General features: G+C 37.9%; 1 protein-coding gene across 3 annotated transcripts in view; it reads right to left on the bottom strand.

Annotated features, from left to right (window-relative positions):
- sbf2 (SET binding factor 2) overlaps positions 1-24,180 on the bottom strand; it is a 116,396-nt gene that overhangs the window by 65,471 nt on the left and 26,745 nt on the right. For all 3 annotated transcript variants that reach the window (XM_015383466.1, XM_015383468.1, XM_015383467.1), the window contains exons 3-7: positions 11,316-11,453; positions 6,933-7,067; positions 6,434-6,544; positions 3,747-3,852; positions 98-230 (exon numbers count right to left, since the gene is read on the bottom strand). In XM_015383466.1, coding sequence (XP_015238952.1) covers positions 98-230; positions 3,747-3,852; positions 6,434-6,544; positions 6,933-7,067; positions 11,316-11,453 — 623 coding nt within the window. The remainder of the gene's footprint in view (positions 1-97; positions 231-3,746; positions 3,853-6,433; positions 6,545-6,932; positions 7,068-11,315; positions 11,454-24,180) is intronic.

Raw genomic sequence — 24,180 nt, 5'->3', positions numbered from 1 at the left:
TAATTATCAGTTAAACCACAAGACTTGTGAGCCATAAAAGCAGTGTTAGTGGAAAGTCACCTGAGTATTAGTCAATTGTGCACAGCTGCACACTCACCTGTATCTCAGAGGAAACATGAGGGCTTCCAGGGCACGACATGCTTCTCCCAGCCTCTGGTAGCTGCTGGAGTAAAACAAAACCTTGTGTTCTGTCAGAACCGCACAAAACAGGCTGAGAACATTTTGGATCCCTGAAAAAAAAAGAGAAAAAGATGAGCTTTTAATCTGGCTTCCTCTCAGTTCCAGTTCATTCTTCAAACACTCCTCATTAATCATGAACACTATCAAAAACAGATTACAACAAACACAATTCATTTGGGAGTTTCACTAATGTCAATCACAACTTTAGTGATTTCTGCTACAATTCAAAAGAGCAGCGTATCTTTGAAAGCATCCAGAACATTAAAGATACCATAAAAGAATGCTCCTGGAAACAAACAGCAAAATCTGAAGGTGACTGAGGATTGGGACAGTGAACGAACTGTTAGCTTTATGATGGAAAGAGGAAGAAGCCTGAAGTGGTACAGTGAGTTGATTGATTTTAGCAGCATCTCTTTCTGTTTTATTAGATATAAATTAAAAGGTATAGAGGTATTAAAGGTATAGTGGAGGATTTTCACAAACTTTTGAAAAGACTCACCCTCTCCACTTAAAAAAAGGAAAAAAAAAATGCACATGCACAACCCTGTATCTGGTCCGTAGTGGGAACGCCTCTTAAACACGTGCAAAAGCGTGCACGAGCCCATTTCAGGACCACTTATTTTGATGATCCACTCGGAAAAAGAACATCCTCCACTATACCTTTAATTCCTTTTCTTCTGCAAATATATAAAATGATTTCAGAAGACTGCAAAGTAAAACAAACTCTCTTTAAATTACATTTAACCTTTGACTTGTTTTTTTTTCTTATAAGCAACATCATGATTTAATTTACAATAAAACATATGAGCTACTTTAACCCAGAAACTAAATATATAATAATTGTACTTACTCTAACTTTTCTGAGAACTGTTGTGATTTATTCAAATTGCATAAAAACTAAAAATCATTCATAGCCCCATGTGACCGAAAAACAAAGGAAATCACATCCTCTCATACTTTATAAATAATATCTCAAATACCGGTGTGACAATCAGGATGAATTCTAAGTTTATAGTTCCTGTTATTGTTTCCCATCAAGCATCTGACAGACCAATGCATCACACATTGGGTGATAAGAAGACAGAATCCCTGGCAGACATATCCGCACCGCTTGGGGCGCTGGGTCTGGAAGCTACATTGCCAGAAAGCAGCCCGCCACTGATAAACAGGAAACACGAGTCTCAACAAATTCCTTCCAACTAAACTGGATAGAGTGAAAGAAAGCGATTAAGTTCTTTGCAATTTTATGACTTTTTCTATGGTGAAAATATTCAAAACATAACTCAAGCTTAAGTCCAGGTTCAGAATAGTTAAGGTGTGAACTTATCTCATGGAAACAGGCACGTATTTCCGAGCCGTAAATAAGAGAAGTTAACAACAGCAGCAGAAAGAAGGAAAACAAAGCCCACCAACAACAAACAGCGGGGCTGTTGATGGCCCGTTTTGTCTTGACCCCGGAGGGGGGATGTACTTCCTGTGCAACGCGACATGTTAAACACACATTCCTCTCCGGTGACTCTGTGACCTGTGCTCACACACAGCGATATACCAACCAGCATGTCTGCACAGCCATCCTAATATGGATGTAAAGATGACCCAATCAGTAGAGATAAAACCACCCCAAATCTATATATAATCCATCAATTGATCAGTGTTCATTTCTCTGAAAATAGATAATAAATATATTATATAAGGGAGGGGAAAATGTTTTCCATCTAAGATGATACATTAGGAAATATTAAGCACCAACTACATATATTAGGCTTGACTTGATTATCATTCTGGAAATTTTTAAGGCTTTGAGATTCCCTTACAGCGATATTATGAAGAAAAAAGAGCAGTGGTGAACCTTCTAAGTATTGAATGACCGATGCAATTATTCCAATAGTTCATTTATAACTCATCTAGAAGGTTACAAAAAACCTAGAGTACCTCAGGCCTCCCATGCCAAGATGAAAGTCCTTCAACAACAAGAAAGTGAGTAAAAATGGAGCCTATGGGAGACGTTCAAGACCAAAAGTTGCCCTAAATGTTGGAAATGTTTCAATTTTTATTTCCAATCCTTAAATGACTTTCCTAATGTTAGTGTTGAAAACTAAACCCGTTTGATTAAGTTTCAGTTTCCAGATCAAACAATCATAAGATTTCTTTTAAACAAGGAAGCAATCCAAATAGAATAAGTTAATGTCCTATTAAAAAGTATGGGAATCAAGAAGAAAAGTACCTTTTCTAAAAAAATAAATAAACTAATGGCAGCTAGAAACTTTGAAAACACACCCAAAACTCAGAGATAGAACATTAAATAAGGTGCTTTACCTTTTATATATTATATTATATTACTTTTATCATATGCTTTATTTGAAATATTTGAATCAAAACAGAAAAAGAAAATGATTTAATAACGAATAATTAAGGACATTTCTAATTTTCATGCTCCAAATATCAAAAGGCCACTAAAAAAAGCTGAAAACATGCATCACAACCCCCCCATGTTCCATTAAACCCTTCCTCTGCATTGCCCTTTATTACCCTGAAAGTTAACTAAACAAAATTAAAGCTGAGCAGCTTTTCCACACATGTCTAATGGCTGTAAAATGAGCAAACAAAACTGCAAGTACTGATTAATGAAGCAGGTTTATGAGGACTGGACAGCCAGTGGAAGGTTTTAATGTAAACATGGGTATGTGTATCTAGGTTGGCTGCAAATGCATAACCCCAATTAAAACTATCGTGTGTATGTTCTTCATTTTGTCTAAATAAAAAAAAGAAAGGACTGTGCTAAGGCACAAATGAAATAGAGGCTGGTTTAAAGCACTTTCCCCTCATCGAATGGAAGCAAACTTTCCATTGCAGAAGACATGTCAGGTGATTTTTTTTTTCAATGTCCCCCTCTGCTAATAAGTCCATGCTGCAAAATAAAAATAGGTGTGGCTCTTCCCGGATGACCTCAAGTACAAGTTAATGCTCAATAGCTCATAATGTGATTTTTCCCAAACCATGAAGAGGTGAGCAGAACGCCAGATCCCCCCCCCCAGGTATGAGTCACCATCAATAAGCCGTGTGTAACGCATTTAACAAAGCCTGTAGATCTCCTGTGCAAATCCTCTAAATTCACATAATCAATGGATTGCAAAACCTATACCAAGAGAAACCTGAAGACTGCTTCAAATCTGGATCATGTGTTCATTCCAGTTCAGGCAAATTATGGGAAAACTGAAAAGTGAAAAGCAAGCATGTTCCCCAAGCAACAATATAGAAATTACATGAAGCTCTTGATGGCTTTCAGCGAGTCTCTTGACTCTAATAGTGCAAATCATGTGATAAACAGACACAAACATTTTAAAAGAATAAATTAAGTGGATTTCACACACAGTTAGCGGCTATATGGAATTTTAAAACACATTTTACAGCTAAGAATATGTAATGGTGTGCGGTCCAGTCACACAACAGGGAAACTGAGCAACAAGGTGCAAACAGAGGTAACATCTAATTGTATTATTTCACCTATATGACCCAGAAAGTCACAACGTGTCTCAGGATTACAGGTTATTAGAGCCTGAACCCACCGAGCTGCTGGAAGAGCAGGGCAACACTCTTAAAGGTGACGGGTAAGGTGTCGTTCAGAGGCGTTTGGATGAGCTGCCGATCTCCTGCTCCCAGGCTGAACAGTTTCTGAAAAGCAACACAAAGAGGAGAAAACATGTCACAGGGATGTTTTGGTAAATTTCCACAGGCATCAACCTCGGTGTCAAGCTGTAGCATACCCAACAATCAGTAAGAAAGATTTATGGTCAGGTGAACTGTTGTTTTTATAAAGAAAACTCTGCTTTGGTTACAGAACATGAGAAATTTTTTTTTACAAGAAAAAAACTTTACTCTGCTCCGTGGGTAACAACAAATCCCTGACTGTGGTCTTTAAATCAGCTTGAATCAGCTTTGTAGTTTAAAAAAAAAAGTCCTGTTATTAAGCTCATAAAGACCAAAATGGCCTAGAAATGGGTTTTAATAGATGGAGGTTTGGATGCCAAATGGTCAAAAGACGAGACAAAAACATTTTACAGCTCTTTTAAGAACTGTAAAAACAATCTAGAAATAAGTCAATATTTCTTAAATTAAGTGTATTTATCCCTAATTTGAGTAGGTAGATCAGATGATTTGCCAATGGAATTAGTATTTTTTACTCTTAAATTACAATAATTAGATAAAATTAGATTGAAATAGAAGAATACAATTGTTTTTTCTTATTTTAAAGGGAAATCGTCTTGATCCATTGGCAAAGTTTCTCACTTACCTCCTCAATTCAATGAAAAATGCGCTTATTTTAAGAAAAAATGAATTACATGAATACACAACTAGATTACAAACATTTTTTCCTCATCATTGCCTTTGGATGCTGAATATCTCCTGGCCGGAGTCTTCGGATACCCGGTGATTGCCCATCTGACACCTCGTACGTCATTCTAGTTTGAGCCAGACCGTGGTCAGCCCCAGCTACCAAATACTTTAAAAACAGCTGTGATTGTTATAGCTTTCAATCTAAAGTTAAATACTGCAATGATAAATCCACATTTTCCTCCCTCTGCACTTGCTTATCTGTGCCTCCAACCTCCTCAATCACCTTTAGTAACTTGGAAACAGATGTTTATGTTAGGCTGAATACTTCTGTATATCAGCACTGAAAAATGAGTTCATAACAGCTCAATGATATTGTATATTACAATGTAATAGCTACCCCCCTAGCCCTATGAAGGTAATTTGTTTCTTTATCATTCAATCAAAAAAAAAGAAAAGGTTGCTTCAATCACAAAAAATATTTTCAATAAAAAAAAACTTTACTTCAATGAACAAAAAACATTTTCATTAAAAGAAAAGCATTGTTCAAATGTATTTTTTTTTGAGTCTCAAATATATTTTTGCATTCAAATACTTTTTTTTTTATTTAGAAGTTATTTTTCATTGAAGTGAAGGTTTTTTTAATTGAAAATATATATTTCTGATTAACACAACCTTTTTTTTGATTGAATGACGAAGAAACGAATCTACCTTCATAAAGCCCTCAATGTTCAGGTTTCTTTGAATTAATGAAAAAAAATAATAACTGCTTAATTTTTTTATTTGGCCATGCCAAATATGACATAGCCAGATAAAAAAAGTATAGCTATAGGATTAGTTTGTCTCAAATATTTGTCTTTTTATTATTCTTTGTTTTTTTTAAATCAAAAGAAAACCAAATTTGAGCACAAAAAAACAACATGATATTAAAAAGTTGAAACTAAAAATAAATAATAATGATAAATTCTCTAAAAATAAAAACAAAAACGTTTCTACTTGCCTTCTAAACAAGAGACACCATGAAAAATCCCAACTATAAAAGGATCCTAACTATAATATCACTCTTTTATTTTCCAATCTTGCCAGATTTAAAGCTCACTAACCTTGAACCCAGTGTACAGAAGAAAATAGCTCTGTTTAACATAAACCCCCCCCCCCCCAAAAAACCTAATCATGTGGTCTAAAGCATTACAGACGGCTTTCTAGCCTTGCCTCAACACCAGGGCTGAAATAGATGGAAATTTGTGCCGGTACTATAAAATAAATTTTTTTTAAAAAGTCTAATGCCTATATTTTTTTTATTATACTCTGCATGTGTTTTCGTTCTATTTTTTTCCAGATTGAGACCAATATAATCTATATACGTATATATCTATACAATCCTCTACTCTATACACGGACAGATCTGTCTGTCTGTCTTGCATTTGGTCGATAGTGTTAATTAGCCACATATAGTATGTTAAGTAGCGATGGCAGAGTCGGCAATGCGATGAGCTACTGAGGGAATCGAGGTGAACGACAAGTGCAGACAAGGACCTTTACGCACGGAGCGCACAAATACGTACATCTGCAAAAGCACAGTTGGTGGAGCAAAGTTTGCCAGAGTTGAGTGTGCATCAGACAAACATTGAATGAGTGAGTGTGAAATTTAACAACAGCACATTCGTCCCATCAAGCTGGCAACTGTGACACAAAAAAGCAGCCAGCAGCTCTTGATGGAACCACGGATCGCCCCTAAATCTTTTATTGGTACGCAGTACCAGACAGCTCTGGCTTACTTTCACCTCTGCTTACGACGTCCCTACTGGCTGCACAACAAACACAAATCAGGCCTCAAACTTCCTCTGTATGCAGTGATGGATTATTTTTTGTTAGACCGGTGGAGTTCGGACGAACTTCCAGCTGCAGAAAGAAGGCCTACCTGAGATCCACCTGCAACAGGAACCTGAAAGGTAAAGAGACTGGCCACCAGGCTCTCCAAAGGGAAGTTCAGGCTGTCAATATGCACAGTGTAGATCAGTCCCAGGCATCCCTGCAAGCAAAACATGGATAGCAGTTTAATATACAGCATATTATTATTATCATGACAGCAAAAGAAAATTGATTGCAGGGACAATTGGGTAAACTTTGGACAGTTTCGATCAGCAGATGACTTAATGACGTAAAAAATTTTCCTTAAAATAAAATTTTGTTCGAAGGGATAATAAGAGGCGCTTAAGTTATACCTCCAATTCCCTGCAGTGACGCGCACGCTTACACTTAAACCAACTTGACCTATGCTCCAGACAACACAGCGTAGATTCTGATGATCTCAAGATAACAAAGATAAAGCAATAATTCGAGCAAAAATGTCAGGAATTTCTCCTGGAAAAACAGAAAAATATTTTTAATCAAGATTTAATCAAACGGTCCGTTATTACCCGGAATATTTCAGGATAATCCAGTCTGGACACGAGGATGAGACTTTTTGGTGCAAAGATTTGAGCTGGCTGGATCAGACCGTCCTCCTCTTCCTCCTCATCTTCATCTCCATCAGCCTCAATGCTTTTGGAGCCCTAAAACATAAAAAAAGAAACAGAGTCATACACCTGGAAGCGGACGGTAGAGCCGGCCAGTACCAATAAGCAGCACTAAGCTCCTAGATTGGTTTAGGGATACATAGTGTGCTCCAAGCTTATCACATAGTCTAGTACAAATCTGGCAAGTATTACTCGGCACGTGCGCATTCTTTGAGACAAATATTCCTCAGTGATCCAAGATGTTTGGAAGCTAAGGAATAAAATTGCCTATAATTTAGTTTCCAATCATTTTCCTTTATGGGAGGTTGTAAAACAAATAAAGTGCATCACAAATTAAGCTTGAAAAAAAAAAAGCTGTAAAAGAAAATTTATCACAATACACCAACAAAAGACAAACACAAAACTATTAGCGGAGATATTTTCCCTCTGAGGACAAAATAGAGAGAAAAAAAAAGGTTTTAGTTATGGTTGTAAATTTGCTTCTAGTGCGAATCCCAAAAGGATGACTAAATACAGAAAATAAAATGGAAAAAGAACAAAAAAAGAATGAGGACCCTGAACACCGTCGCTGTAATATAAAAACAGTTTTTTTCCCAGCATGTTTTTAATGGAACAATATAAAAAAAAAAGCAAAGAAATATGCATTTCAGTTTTAGTGTAGTTGTCACCCCACTGGTGGCCTAGTTAAAGCACCATCTTTTTTTTATCTCCAGGTGGTGAAGAGATGCAGAGAATGCTTACTAATCTCATGATGGAGGCTTTAAAATACCTCAGTCAGATGTCGGTCATATTTCTCCATTATTCTTAGAATTTGCTTTAATTATTAAACAAACACATTCCTGCATGGGCTGTCTGAACATTCCCAGAGATCCATGTGAGCAGATAAGAACGTCAGAGAAGATTGTCAAAACACCCTGAAGTTTCAGGAGGATCTTCTGGGCTTTAAAGGGAATATTGGAGTATGTCTGCAGGGATGTGAGGAGGCGAAAGGTAGCTGAGAATACCGTTTAACGGCAGAGATGACAAAGAAGGAAATAACGATACGGTCTTACAGTTCATCTTATAAAGTACATTATTTATTATCCACGTGCCTTCATCAAATGTCAGTTTAGCATTCATAAACACTTCCGCTAGGGGCTTTACTTGAATATCATCAAAACTTCGGAGAAGTGGAAAACAAACAAACAGAAAAGTGTATTTTGCAAACAGAATTGATCTTTTCTTGTTTCCTGTTAGACTTTAAAACAAGTCAACCACCAAAGACTGCTTTAGCCTACAGAGCAGCACAGTCAAACTTTCTTTTTCTGTAAACACTGAAATGTTGACCGTGTTCTTAGAAAATAGGAAGTTCACTCAACCATGGCAGTCAGTGCATAACGGACACAAAAAAATGTAAAAATAGGTTTTTAGGTTTTAACTTGGAGAATGCATTGACTAATTCTGGTGAACGCTTCTGCTTTTGCTGCTTAGCATAAGAAAACCAGTTACTGTTTTTTTTTTTTTTTTTTGACAAATCCAGACTTTTCTTCTTTTTTTATAGGACTGAATAAAAGACTTTCTGATTCCTACTTTACTTAACATCAGACATGTAACAGCTGCAGGCCGCGTCCTGGATACGATTGTATGCACTGCTTCTAGAAACACGGACCAACAATCCTCTCTATGCAGCCGTTACACCTGCTGCTGCTGCCCTTTATTCTAACACACTTTTTCCTTCCCCACAACTTTCCATAAGTGTGCCTGGATACAGACTCTGCACAGCCAGACTCTTTAGCAGGGTATGTTTCTGGCTGACAACTTTATCAAAATCAATTACAATTAGAGAACTGAAAATGTAAAAATGTATTACAGTTGAAAAAAAACCTAACATGTTTTTGGTGGAATATATCTTTATAAAATGAGTTACAAAATGTAATCTAAATAATATTCTAATTATGTAAAGTACAATCTTTATACCTGGTAAATAGGAGGGATTTGGTAAGCAACTGTGATGTCTTCAGAGGCAAATTTGTCAAATTCGTTTTCATATCATATCTAGGTTTTAAAAGTTATTATTAAATAGATGCAGCTGTATAAGTGAAATATTTTATTTCATTTAGAATTTGTATAATAACTTTACTCACATACATTTTGCAGTTCCAGCCAATGTATATAATTAAAGAGATCTACTTTATGAGATTAAATGGTACTTTTTGGCTCATCAGACTCGGATAAACCGCTGTGAGGGTCCACATTCGGCCCGCTGCCCTTAAGTCTGACAAGTGCTGTAAGAAACGCGGCGATTGCAATCCTCCAGTCGATCACTGATCTTTAAAAAGCCTGAGCTGCAGTTTCTAATTTTGGCTAGCACCGATTTTTTTATTTTAAACAACTGACACTGTCAGGTGTTATAATGCCACAATACATCATCAACTTTCCAGTCCTCATTTAAGTTCTTTTAATTGCACATGACGTAAAGCTCTGAAATATAAAAATAGTAAGAGTATTAACATTGACTGATTTTCAAAACCTTTATGGAGGTAAATATAGTAAGACTGGTGGATAAGATGTGGTTCACATGTAGGTGTTGGCCGATCGGTCGGTGCCTCGCTAATAACTACTGACAGAGGTTGAGTTGTTAAAGCTCAGTGTGATTTCAGAGAGGAACTGTAAATAATTGTTACGACGATTAGCAGCAACACATCATAGTGAGAAAATATAACACTACAGTTTTTAATGTGCAACAAATCAATGTCACAAAGGATTACTTAGAATTAGGGCTGCAAATAATGATTATTTTGCAAATTCATTAATCTGTTGATAATTACTGCTCTAAGTGTGTTGCTCTATCAGCTAAAGGCATGCTTTAGAGTCTCTGTATTCCATTTAACGATTAATTGATTACTAAATTAGTTGATGATTATTTCAATAATCATGATTCATCTGACTAATTGTTTCAGCCCTATTTAGAATTAAATTGTTCATTATTTAAGACACTATTTAGTAATATTAATGTACGATTAGGTATAAAAGTTTCATAAGATCAGGCTTGCATGCAGGTTATGCTGGATGGGGTCTGCCTGCACAAGGTAACCACATAGGACACAGATGACCAACATGGTGAAATGGCAAAAGTATAATCTATCCAGTGTCGTGCAGTTCAAGCTTAAACTGCAACATGTGTTCATCTATATCAGATGAACTTCTCGAAGCAGTGATGAGTTGTGGGAGTTAAAGACTCTAGATTGGACCCCTTGCAAAGATTCTTGAGAAAAGCAAATGATTGGTCTCATTTTGGTGATTTTCTTCATTTGAAGCGCCACATTAGTGCAAACCCTTTTTTCTCTGATGTTTTGATTAGATCAGGAAAATGTGCTTAGTTTTGAAGAAAAAAAAAGTCAAGGCTATTGTTTGATTACCACAAGCTGAGGTAAAAAACTGTGGAAATATGAAAGGAATCTTGTAACATTCCAGAAAAATGACTGTTGTATTCGCCTGGAGTGGACGCATTTTTCATGCACGACTGCCTTTCAAATTTAACGTGAAAACGTTTCGCTGATCTGACTGGAATGGGATTGATGAATGCTGTCCACATGTGAAAGGATGTGAAGTCACCGTGGGCAGGGGGACAGGCGCCGTCTACGGCATCCTACAAAGGGCCTTCGACACAGTGAAACAATTACCTCTGGGCTTTTGGTAGAAACACAGATTAACAAGTTAATTCTCCAGTATAAAATGTTCTCCTCCAAACATGTGTGTTGTAATCAATAAATAATGAGAGCTCCGAACATTTATGCCATGACCGCTGATCTGCAGTCAAACCCAATGTTGTGCTGACGTGTAAACAAACGAACTGAGCTGGAAAAAGAACAGGTCCATCTTCAGTCTGTAGGAGAGAATCCCTCAGCCAAGTGAAAATTTATTAGATAGGATCCAAACAGCCTTTTATTTTCAAATAATGCCTGAAATCTTGGAAGACCTCACACACGCGACAAGCATTCCTACAAGCAAAAAAGACTCAAACAGGTTTCCAAAGAAAAAACAAAATAAAATAAGGAAATTGTTAACAGAGTACCATTGGACTGTCCAACTGAGATTGCCTTAAGGGGTTCAGACAGACATGCAAGGAAAACCATGGCACGATGATAGCCTCGTGCTCATCACTAGTCCAGAAAACACAGAATAATCTTACAAGAGATTTGAATAGCAATGATTTCTCTCTACAACCCCTTCTTGTGTTCTTTTATTTTGTGAAAACTCCTTTGCAGGAACAAGCTGAGTGGGAGTCAGGGCAACAGGCCTCACCTGCAAGTTCACTTCAGCCTCGTAGAATGTGAGGCAGGCGCAGTAGTGGCGGTCTGAATCGATGTCTGTCAGCACAACGGTGAAGAAAGTGGGTGCTTTCCTTTCTCGAGACAGCCTCCAACCTCCAGGCTGGCAGAACTGCAGAGACATTTGGGGGGAGAAAAAGAACATGCATGTTTAATCATAAAGGATTTTTGAGTCCTCTGCAATCATTGCGTACCTGATAAGCCTGTAAAAGCCCTAGAAACCTGCAGAAGAATTATCACACACTGAAATAATTTAGAGATGAGTTTTTCCTAATTAGCCGCTTTGGCCATGGAGGTTTGGTAAATCTTCTATGTTCCTCTTCTTGGAGTCTTATTTGACCTCCATCACCATCCTGACTCACTGTGTTCAGGTACGATAAACACCACCCCTAATGGCCATTACGTAAGACGCTGTTCTGTGGTGGCGTGTCACGTCATATCTATACCCCAAGAAACAACTCTAACCCACAACTGTAAATATGCCTCCTGGAAAAACATTTAACACTTAAACGTAGTGGCCGGGCATCAGCATATTACTGCCTAACGTCATGGCTAAAAACCCTACAGAAAGCAAAAACAGGACATCCTGTTCTAGTGCGGCAATTACGTCTACTGAGCACGCCATGGAGCAGGAAGTAGCGTGATTAGAATGATTTTCCATGACTATCATGGACGAAGCCACACCATGTGGAGCATTTTAATTCAGAAAAGCACTAAAGAACCTAGAAACAGCCTAACACTGGACATTAAACTGTATTAAATTAAAGGTAAAGGTCCGACTCTTCTGTAACACTCTTTGATGCGCTGTAATTACGGAGCTTTTCTCTAGTCCAGCTGAACAATTGAGTGCTGCTGCATCTACATTTGCAAAAACACTAATTTATACACCAATATGCAGATTGGTGGGCAATTGGGAGTTTAAGAGCATAGCTTATGGGTTTATTGACATGTGACAGAAGCTACCTGATCCAATCTAAAATTTTAAATTACAGGTGTGCTTCTTGCTCAAACACAGTAAGACCATGTTTAATCTCGACTGAAAATGCATGAGAAAAGTTTAACCTGTCTGTTAGGGAGTAAAATATATGCATTATTTTAAATTGCCTGGGGTTAAACATTGAACATCATTAACACCTTAGAAAAGTAGAGCTGATTAATGATTTCCCAATAATGAGACCCCCCCCCCCTTCTCACTACAATAATGATCTGTTTATATTCATCTATTCAAAAACACTGTTTACTGAGAATAATTGCACAATTCCACATACGGTATTTTAGAAAGCAATTTAGAAAAAAAAAAAAGATCAGAAACATTTTTTTAGTATCATAAAATGCATCCAGGAAAAGGATTAAATTTTAGAAGCAGCAGAATTAACAAATGACAAGCTGACAGAAAACATCTGCAGGTTGACAAAAAAAAAACAGCTTTTGTGGCACAGTGTTTACATAGACATGTATAGTTACAGAGCATTTCCTCTGATGTAACAACTATTGAATCAACATGGCACAAAAGCGGACTGAGTACGCAGGTCAGAGAGTTTGAGTGTTTGTGTCTGTTTTTTTTCTTCCCTTTTGCTGGAGGCTTAATTGGCTAAAAAATATGTTGTTTAGACTGCTCCTTTGGTCTAACAGATGGGGGGTAGAGAGATGATAGGCTGTACGAAGGGGAGGGCAAGAGCAAAACAGATGGAATAATGGCTAAATGGATGTGTAAGGTGGTGCAGGTAATAAAAACAAGAGCAGACGAGATGCACAAAGCAGACGGAGAGGAGAAGGAGCACAGGAAGAGGGCGATTATGAGCGGAAGTGAGGAAAGAAGGAGAGAGGGAGGGATTTGGTTTGTTCAACCTGGAGTTTTGGTCCAGGATGCCACCATCTTCCAGCAGATACAATAGGCCACAGGAAATCTGCTAAAAGCTGCATTGTGGTGAGGTGTTTGCGTGCATGTGTGTGTATGTGCAGTGTGACCACACAGGATCCAAGGACAAGTGCAAAAAAAAAAAAAAACTCTAAACTATTCCAGCTATGCCATTCATTGTTGACATGAAGGAGATAAACACATTTGGAAGTGCATAGCCCGGAAGATGACAAGAGACTCTTTAAATCTTTAGCCAAGTTTCCAGTGTTTTCCAATTATCAGATTTCTTTCAGGTCAGATGTGCAATTCAGATTTTTTTCACCGCATCAGAAAGAATAGTGCTGTACACTATGGCTGTTTATTCATTTCACAGAAAAGGAAAATTCCTGGGTTATACACAATAGATCATATGTCCCTAACTTTTATTAGACATTTTTTAAAAGCCTAATTAAAATTCACAATGTTGGTTGATGTTTTGTTGACAGGAAAAGGCATGGCAGGATCTTTCAGCTTTAATGTAGTCAATGAATAGGTAATACAATCAAATTTTTTGTATTTGGTTTAGTTTTTTGCCTGTATTGGACCGATATCCAATACCATACGGCATTAGGACATCCCTAATTGACTTATATTGGAGACGTACTGTAGCTGCAGTGTCAGACACCAGGTATGCATTATTGTGTTTTAATTAAGTTTTTAGAGACAGCTCCATGCAAAAGATTAACTGTGTGAAAAACAATTGTGTGATTTATATTAGAGTTCATAGGTTATATGTACTGTTTGAAAATAACCATTTAATAATTTATGCTAGCCTAATGTTTATTAAATGTAATTAAAAGCAAAAAGTGCCTTGATTTTTGCAGCTTGGGTGGAGTATCGTATTAACAACAGAAGCGGAAGCGCATCGCTTGTATACACATAGTGTATACAAAATGAAATTTTGTTTTGTATGTGACATTTCCCTTTTCTTTAAGTATAGCAGTGATCAAATGTAAACATTGTGGGAGAAAACGGTGCAAAAGAAAACGCATTGATATGATCAGTTTGATGCAGAGTCTTTGCCATTGATGGCAGCTGTCAGCTGTCTGATGGCGGTGGGGAAGGAGCTGTTGCAGAATCTGCTGGACCTGCATTGAATGCTGCGAAGCCTCTTTCCAGAGGGCAGCAGGGAGAACAGTCCATGGTGGGGGGGTGAGGGGTCATTGATGATGTTACGGGCTCGGGACACCTAATGAACCTTATGATATTCTCAGTGGCTGCCATTGTTTCATTAAACAGTGCTTTCTGCAAATGTCATTTAAAGAATAAATGGCAACTGATAGATATATACACACAGGAACATAATCTAAATTTTAAAAACATTGAACTTTTTTTTCTTATTTATTACACAATACATTCATAAGTGTGAAATAAGTGCTGGTGAGGTTTGACAAGAGGAAAATAATCAAAGACATTTGTGAAAAGGTTACCAGGCATAACACCACAGGAAAAAAAAGAAAAAAGAGAGAGACTTGTAGGAGCCTTGCCCTTTGAGTGACAAAGCTACAGAGAACAGCCGGGAAACAAAACAGAGGCAGTGGAAGAACTACCTAAAAGCAGCTTCCACTCTGGTGTGTCTTCATCTATTGCATTGCTAAGTGTTCCACTGCAGGGTAGTGCTGCAGCGTCCAAAGGTCAATGCATAGGAAAGCTGGCCTTTAAACATTGCCATGCCCACACGTTGAAACCCACACATGGTGCAGAGAGAAAGGGCATCACTTGTTCCCATTTTAGACCCTAATCAAATGACAGAGGAACTCTGAGACACACTTGCTGATGTCAAAGCACACTAAACCGCTGCCCTCCAGTTAAACCCTCCGCATCATGTGCCTTAGTTTGGCCAGAAGACTGGCAGCGTGATAATTTAGTAACTCGGATCGTTGCTTTTGATATTCATATAGTTCTGCAGCAATTATAGAGATAAAAGGGAAAATGGGAACAATTGTCTGAGCAGGACAAGATGAGATTCTTATGCTATGACTGGGCACTAATGCCTGCTCAAGCCGGCGCAGGCTGGCTGTTACTGGAGCAGCCGCAGTGAGGGATGACTACAGGCAAAAGAAACAGAGGGAGCACCTTTTTTAAACGTCACCTTATTTGCACTCTGTTAAAACCATGGAAGTGAGAAAAACTTTATAGCCTTCAGTCTACAAACCAGCATCGTGTAACTGGGAAAAACAGACCGACTCTGGAGGATTGGAAACCACCTCAAGGGTTCCTGTTACTTCACATGAGCTGAAACCCACAAACCTTTCACAACAGGATTGTCAGTAGAGTTAGAAATCAAAGTAAGAGGAGTAATATCTGATATGCTATTATGGATTTAATGGAGCACGTGGAGACCCAAGTAATGAGTGTTTTGTCAAACAGTTTATGACTAAGTTTACTAAAGTCAGTCAGCTTCGGTTTAAACACTAAGGTGTTCTACAGGATATATAGTCAGGTGCTCATCAATTGTTTTATCAGATAAACAGAGAGGAGATCAACGTGTCTCGATAAATGGTTGGTTTAAGGCTTTGACTAGTTGATACACATTTTGGCCAAATTAAGAACTGATGCAACTGTTCAGCCTTTCTGCAGTGAGTGCTCATTTGTATTATTAGCAAAGGCAAGATAGTGATGTCTCTGCAAGAGCAGCTAATGCAAAATTGAGCCTTTAAAAAAAAAAATCAAAACAAAGCAAATAATGAAGTAAAATGTTAGACTTTAGGTTTCAGTAGCTTTCCCTACTAAAGCCCAGATCTCCTAGTGTAGTTTCAGTCTAGATATAAACCTTTGATGAAAGCATCTGATTAGTCAGTCACTTAATCTTGATGGCATTAAATTAGTCTCGGATGATAATAACCTTGGTGTTATTTTTGACCAGGACTTGCAATTTGAATCCCATATCAAAAAGATTAATTGAATATATATCAACAGAATACAGCAAAACAAGAAATATCTTGCCATGGGGTGATGCTGAGAAACAGGATTATACATTTAAATGTTACTTCAAGGCTGGATTACCGTAATTTTTTACTATCAGGAAGTCCACAAACTCTAGATTAAAAATAAAAAAAGAGATCATAATTGTCCTTTCTTAGCTTCCCTTCATTAACTTCCTGTTAAATCCAGAGTAGAATTTAAAATCATCCTTCTCACATTTAAAGGCCTAGATAACCAACCTCAATCTTGTATCAAATGATAACAGATCTGATTGTACCTTATATTCCTAACAGAGCTCTCCTCTCTCAATCTGCAGGTTTACTAGTGGTTCCTAGAACTTCTTAAAGTAGAATGGGAGGCAGATCTTTTACTTATCAGGCTGTGGAACCAACTACCATATTTAGGCAGACACGAGACACCCATAAGAAAACCAGTTATTAGGAAGGGTTAACCAAAAATAAAAATAAAATAAAAATACAGTAAAAAACTTAAACTTACTAGGAAGCATACAGATTGGAACCTGGAGCAACAACAGATGGTGATATAGTCTAATGAGTCCAGATTTACCTGGTTCCAGAGTGATTGGAGCATCAGGGTAAAAGGAGAGGAAGGTGAAGTGATGAACCCATCATACCTAGTGTCTACTGCACAAGCCTGTGGGGGCAGCGCCATGGTCTGAGATTGCTGCAACTGGTCAGGTCTGCGCTCAACGATAGTATGAGCTGAAAGAATGAGGTCAGCTGACTACCTAAATATACTAAATGGACAGAGTCCCACTATTTAGGGAGTATGAGAGATCTTTTTCACACATGGATTGGCCCCAAGAGATCCCAGATCTTAACCCAGGGAAGCTCAAGTCCAGTCCTCAAAAGCTATTATTGTGCATCTTTTTGAACATACCTGAATCAAATGAGTGGCTCTGCTGAGCTAAATAAGGGAATTGAGCCTTTCGGGTGTGTTGGAAAGGAGATGCATCTAGACCAGGGGTCACAAACCGGTTCCAGAAAGGGCCATGTGGCTGCAGGTTTTCTTTCCAACCAAGCAATAGCACACCAGACTTCATTCATTTCATCAAGTCATCATGTTCAGATTGCACTCAGTTGATGAGGTGACTGGAGTCTGGTGTGCTATTGCTTGGTTGGAAAGAAAACCTGCAGCCACATGGCCCTTTCTGGAACCTGTTTGAGACCCCTGATCTAAACGTTACAGGGTGGTAGCTCATCAGGACCGGACTTGAGAACCCCTGCTTTAACCCTATTGAGAATCTTTGGGATGTGAGGGAAAAAACTTTGCACAGTGATCACACTCTACCAGCTTGTGCAGTAAAAGCTAAAGGTGGTCCAATGAAATATTAAGAGTGTATTAAGAGTTGGGAAGCAGTGGGCTGCCATTGTGCAGCACCCAGGGAGCGGTGTGGGGTTAAGGGTCTTGCTCAGAGACCCAGAGTGGAGGCTGTGGGTCAGTCGGTGAAAACTGACAGTTTAAATCTCTGAGACAACTTTTTGCATCCTTCCCTTGAACGACTATGTTGAACAATCTTTGTTTTCAGATCTTTTGAGAGTTGTTTTGAGGTGGCCATGATGAATCTTCAACCAGGGGAACAACTTGCAGCTGGCCATCTTAAATATATTTTCTAATGATTGGATATACCTGGCTATGAAGTTCAAATCTTAATGAAGTTACCAACCCGATTTTGTGTTTCAGTAAGTCAGTGAAAAGGGTATTCAAAGGGTATTCAATCAATAAAATGATCAGTTTTAATGCATATTGCACATTTTCTGTTAGTCCAATAAGCCCCAATTCAATACTGAAATATTACTGTCCATCAGTTATTAGACATATCAAACTAAAATAGCTGGTGCAAACACCCAAATATTTAGAAATCAAAATCATTAAAATTAATAGGGGTGGCCAAACTTTTTTATACGACTGTATGGATCAGGGCAGTCACATTACTAAACGTGGGGAAAAGTGCAGCAGTGTGAATACCGTGAGCTAACATGGAAGCACCAAAGTCATCTCAAATCTACAGTAGAAGCTTTCTTTGAGACAGTACTGAAGAATAATAAAGTTTCCAACTGATGTTTTACGTTTCATGACAATGCCTAGAGGAAAACTTGACAGCTTCCATGATCCTCCTACCTTTACCTCATTCTTTCCTTGTTCATATAGTAAAGGCTCATGGCAGGAAGACAACACAATGACGGAAAGTGCGGTGCAAGGTGTCAGTGGTATGAGAGTGAAAAGGTCAATGGCGTGCTGCCTGGCCGGTGTTCTGTCTTTATCTGCGCTGCAGGATGAGCGGTGGACAAAACAAGCAGAGGTTTCCACTCCAGCCAGGTGGCTTGGCGCACAAGCATGCGCACACTTGTTTCCCTTAAACTTTGCTGCTTCTGTCAAGGTCAGGAGGATGATTAGAAAAAAAAACAAACTGTCAACAACACAACCATAATAACAGTGCTATTCAACCAGTGGCTGTGGAGGCTTCATCGCTCGCACCACAGTGTTGGATCCATTACAAAAGGCTCTGAGGTGCCGGTTCCAAAGCTCTGCCTTTTGCCTGCCACCAACACTTTTAAGGAATTTTGTGGCAATGTTATGCAACGCTCAGCACATAAGGTTTATTTCAAGGTTATTTTTAGAACACTGCGATCAAGACTATCAATGTAAAAAAAAAAAGTAATCTAGTCCAACAGTATAAAGCCATCTGCAACATCTTAAAGTTTCATAAGTACCATATGTTAAGGAAATGCACAACCAGAAAAAGAACCTGCAACAGAAAAGGCTTGTTTCTTAGCGATACAGTCCACCAACAAACGCATCTGGAAAAGTTTGCATTACTTCCCTTAAACCCTGTTATTCAGATTCATAGCTTTAGAAGATTTTGTTAACTTCGGGGCAGATGCGTTATCCTAAATATAAAACATTAGCAAATGTACCACATGAAACTTGACAAAGGGAAAAGAATAAATCCTTCAGGGGATTCGGTATTCCCCTACTGAAATAAATCAAATAGAACCGATCCATTCTATCTAAAACCATCCAGGGGTCTCAGCCCAAAAAAACACGGAGAATTTCACAGCTTTTTAAAGTGGGTTAATACAGCAATACATCATCCAATCATTAACAAGCTGAATAATGGCTTAGGGTAAAAATAAAATTTGTGGATTATAAACAAAGGCAGAAAATTCCCTTTAGTAATCCAAGGAAAGTCCGGGATTTTTTCCAAATTTGATTATTTATGGGTTTAAATGGGAGGATTGATATCCAAAGCAGTTTAATGGCATTAATTATTGTATAACAAACTCCAACCCTGGAATGACTTCCAGAACTGATGCAACCGAACAGATGTAGGAAAACCCATACAAATAAAAAAAAGAGTGTGACGTTGGAGCCATGGATTCAGAAACTTTTTATTATTACACTACGGTAATCACTAATCAGTCCTTTTTATTGATTTTCTGTACCTGTAGAGGTCAGAAGGAGAACGTCCACTGTTTCTTAAAACCATGGATCACTTCATAAACAGCTGATGGACATTTCACACCTGCTTTAATGAGCAATGATTTTATCTGCTTTAGTAATTTTAATTTCCACTTGCTTAATGCTTTCAATGTCTCCCTGGTAAACGTCTCAGGTAGTAGATAAGGTATTGACCTGAGCAGGTGTAAAAATGAAAAGCATTTGCTTGTTATTAGTGCTGACCAAAACACTCCTTTGTGGTATTTTTTTTCCCCACAAACTGGATTTAAAATATTAATAATGAATGGGTCTAAAATCGAATATCAGGTCCAGGTAATTTTAGCTGAGAAAGTAAATATTAAAGTAATATTTACGACCAGTTATGCAACACTGGCTCAATTTCACGGAGAAGCACGGATCCAGATTGATTATACGACTTCAAATTAAAAATAAAATGAGTAGCAAGTAAAAAAAATATATATTTTCAAATGAAGCTTCAAAATTAAATGCAAAATTAGCTTTTGGATAACAAACATAGACTCCCCCACTTTAACCCTCTGCAATCCCATAATATACCGGTCCAGATGGATGAGAGGGAGGTGATTTGGTGGAGAGCCTGGTCTCTGTAGTTTTGATTTAAAATAAACTAGAAAAGTGTTTTCTCCATTAAAGATGAAGATGCTGTTACATTAAATTCACTAAGAATAAAATATGATATTTTATAATAGACAAATAATAAAAATATTGCATACCGTATCTATGCTTTTTTTCAACCTATGGCTGTTATTCTGTTTTGTCTAGGATGAGCAAACATCAAACCGCATTTCTAAGCACATGGAGTGATGCATGAAAGAGCCGAGTAAACAGCTTTATCCTGAGCTTGGATATCAGCACAATGGCCATCATATGTCGAACTGCCGAGCCCTTCTGAGCGCAGGAAGATAATGGCTGCAGAACAGGTGCTTCCTCCACCACCTTCTGGGAGCTCTGGCCAACTTACAGAACTCACTACAGCATCAATCTCACTTCTGCCTTTCAGAAAAACGCGTCAAACCTCAAGTTTTGTTCCTCTTGTGAAAACCCACTAATCTAGTAGGATAAAAAAAATATAAACACGAACAAGAAGGGGAGTTAAGGACCTTTCCTGAGTCTCACTATATAAGTTTTAATGACACCAGGGACATTATTATGCTCTTTGAATGAAAAAGTAAAGTTTTGATTTTCTGTGTTGGAAAAAATTAGACTGGAATAAAAGCGCTTGTTATTCGGAAGATATAATAAAGATCTTAAATTATAACAACATTATTATGTACTCTTATTATTATTTAAGGTCTTCTGCATATTTTTCATACAGGCCAAAGACATTGGCTTGAAAAAATGAATATAATTACTTTTTTAACTGTATTTAACTGTATTTCTAACATAACAAAGATGTGTTAAAGTTATACTAAGGTTAAAGCAAAGTTAAACCCTGTAATTTTAATGAGATATTTTAATGTGTGTGTGTGTGTGTGTGTGTGTGTGTGTGTGTGTCTGTAAGCAATTTGAACGAATCACCACTTTCCGTCCTCTTCACACCCTCACATGCGATTGGCTGGTGGCTGCACACCCACTACCTCCAAGTTGAAAATTAAAAGCGCATAAGATGAAAGCCATTTCAAATATTTTCCCTATTTGACATCTCAAATGGTTTTTGTCAAACCTAAAAATATTTCAGAAACTAATCCGATAAAGTCAACGAAATGGTTTCAAAGTATAATCAACAACTGATGTTAACATCAAAAGGCTGACAGCAAATGTGCCTAACATTCACTTTAATTATTCACTGGATGCTTGGAGGCATTAGTTAAAATAAAAAATGAAAAAAAAAAAAAATACTTACCTTAAATTGAACAATGATTTTATTTTGATGTAAGGTTCTGTGATAGTAAAGTCAATAGCCTTCCCCCTTACATGTGGTCAGAGGTTACTGTGTCGTGAAATCTTAAATACTTCATAACATAGCTAGGAACTTAAATAGGTTAATAGTAATGGGGAAAAGTTTAAAGTTGATTTTAAGTAAGGAAACAAATTCATATTTTATGTTATTTCAGGACATCATACTGTGTTTTTCAAAAAACATGCCTCTAAAACTTTGTGGGCTACACTGCACACAGTCTACTGAATGTATTTTGAATCAAGATTTTAAAAATATGAGTTGTAAGTTAAACTAAAAGTTCAGCAAAGGGAGGGCAAACATATTTGAACATATAAATGATCTTATAGTTGAGATCAAGGCCTTGCTCTTTTTTTAATAATTAAATTCAGTTTATTCATATAGTGCCAATTCACAAAACGTCATTTTAAGTCACTTTACTGAGACAAATCAACCAGATCATAGAGTCAGATTGGTTCAGTTTTTCATCTAAGGAAAACCTGATGATTGCATCGACTCATTGAGTCAAAAGTCAATCTCTAACACCAAGCATGCATCTGGTGACAGTGGAGAGGAAAACTCCCTTTTAACAGGAAGAAACCTCGGGCAGAACCAGGCTCAGTTTGAGTAGCCATCTGCAGGGCCAACTGTGGTTCAAGGAGACAAGATAATAATCAATAATCATTGTAATTAACAAATAATCTCTTCTGCATTAGCCACTTGATCCTAGAGCTGCATAGCGAAGAACTGTGATGTCACAAAAACTTTTTTGTCCAAAAAAACCCTTTTGGATGTCTGCAATTCAAGTATTTTTTGAAACAGTTGTGGCAGAGCTTAACTCAATGCTGTGATTAAAACTAGTATGAATGTTATGTTACCTCCTTGAAGTGATCTTGCTGAAAGCACCAGGCTGATGGCGTAAAACACGACCAAATTCAATGATCGTCTTTTAAGAGACATTTTTTGGTTTCTTTTTTGGACCTACAGGTTAACACGCAGCCCACAACAAGAAAACCAACCTTAATGTTTTTTTTTTTTTTTTTTTAATGGTACACAAACTCCTTCCAGCTGCGGCTTTTTTCCCCAATTGTCACAGTGCAGCGGCAATTTATCTAATTAAAATGGAGACTATGGCCCCATCCACACGAAGCCAAACCCTGGCCTAAACACACAAATTTTTCACCAAACCAGCCTCTCATCCATACGAAGCCGGCGTTTCGGGGGTCTGTAAACAATCTTTTTTTTATTAAGCCTTCAGAGTGGGAAGATTTTGAAACGCAGTTTTCGCGTTTCCATCTTTAAGCTCTAACCGCATTTTTTTTCTTACACGCATGCGTCATAGCGTCGCCTCTAAACACGCTTCCGCGACACAGTATCACAACAACAATGGCGCCGTACTGTGTTGAATTGTTGCTGCTCATGCTACTCACCCTGCTGTCGGGCTTACAACAGAATCTTCTTCTTCTGGAATATCTCCAGGAAGAACAGAGCAATATCGACGACATAGTTCAGCACCTGAATTTGACTGAACCACGAAAATGGACCCGCAGGGCAACCATGCATAAATATTAGTGCGCATACCCAACATTTCGTCGCCTATTTTTGCTTTGGCACCACAGCGCCACTTACAGGCCTGGCATACATTTTGCAGCGTTTTCATGCATTCGTGTGGACGATCACATTTATTTTAAGTCTCCGTCTTTACGACAAACGTTCTGGAAAATATTAGCGTTTCGTGTTTGTTTTGACTTCGTGTGGACGGGGCCTAGCTGTTATTGTTTTCTATACAGCCAAACCAGAACCAGAGAGATGCAGTTTTTTTAAGAGTGTTTACAGGCCGCTTCATCTGTTATGGATTTGGTTTTAACACAACAAATACAAAATGAAACAACAATAACAATTAGGAAAATTCTCTCCTCCAGTAACGCTGTGTGCTTCCCATCAATATAAGAAAAAATCCCCAACCCAATAGCCGGTCTGTCCGATTTTTGCACATTCAGATGAACAAATGAATAACCTCTAACTGTATCATATATAATCAGAACAACAACTTTTCCCACTGGACAAAACTTATACATTCTTGACTAGAAAACAAGCATGTTATCCTTTTTGGGTTTTAGCAGTATGGGCAGGTAGTTAACCCTACTAATACACGCTCGGAAGGGGTGCTTGTCTTTGCCCACACAGTTACATGCACAAACACATCTTCCATCGCTATATGTTGGACTGACGAATATCGATTGGAAAATCGTTGCATATCGCCCAACCTTAACATTCAATGTGAGGTGACCATTGATGTCTATCTGCTAAGTGGGTTTACATCTGATCTAAAGCATTGTGGTCTACCAAGCAGATCTCAAAGTTTCCTACAGAAGAGTATGTAAAGCAGATGAGGCGACGCGTGACACACACATAAAAATGAAACTAACGGCTAAAGGCATTTTGTGTGACGAAAATAATATGGCCATAAGAGGGTTAACAGGTTTAAAAGGAGTTCTCCATTTCCATGCCAGGATTAAGGTAGGTATATGCTTTACGTATCTACAATCTGCGAGAAAAACGAGCCGCCCGTCACAGAGCCTGAAGCCTTTATACACCCCATTCTTTTTCAAAGCCTCTCCAAAAAGAAAAGTCATTTCT

The sequence above is a fragment of the Cyprinodon variegatus genome, unplaced genomic scaffold (genome assembly GCF_000732505.1).
Source record: "Cyprinodon variegatus isolate N-32 unplaced genomic scaffold, C_variegatus-1.0 Scaffold285, whole genome shotgun sequence".
Classification (NCBI taxonomy): Eukaryota; Metazoa; Chordata; class Actinopteri; order Cyprinodontiformes; family Cyprinodontidae; genus Cyprinodon; species Cyprinodon variegatus.
Note: the sequence above shows the minus strand (reverse complement) of the source record. Positions and strands in the feature narration are given on the sequence as shown.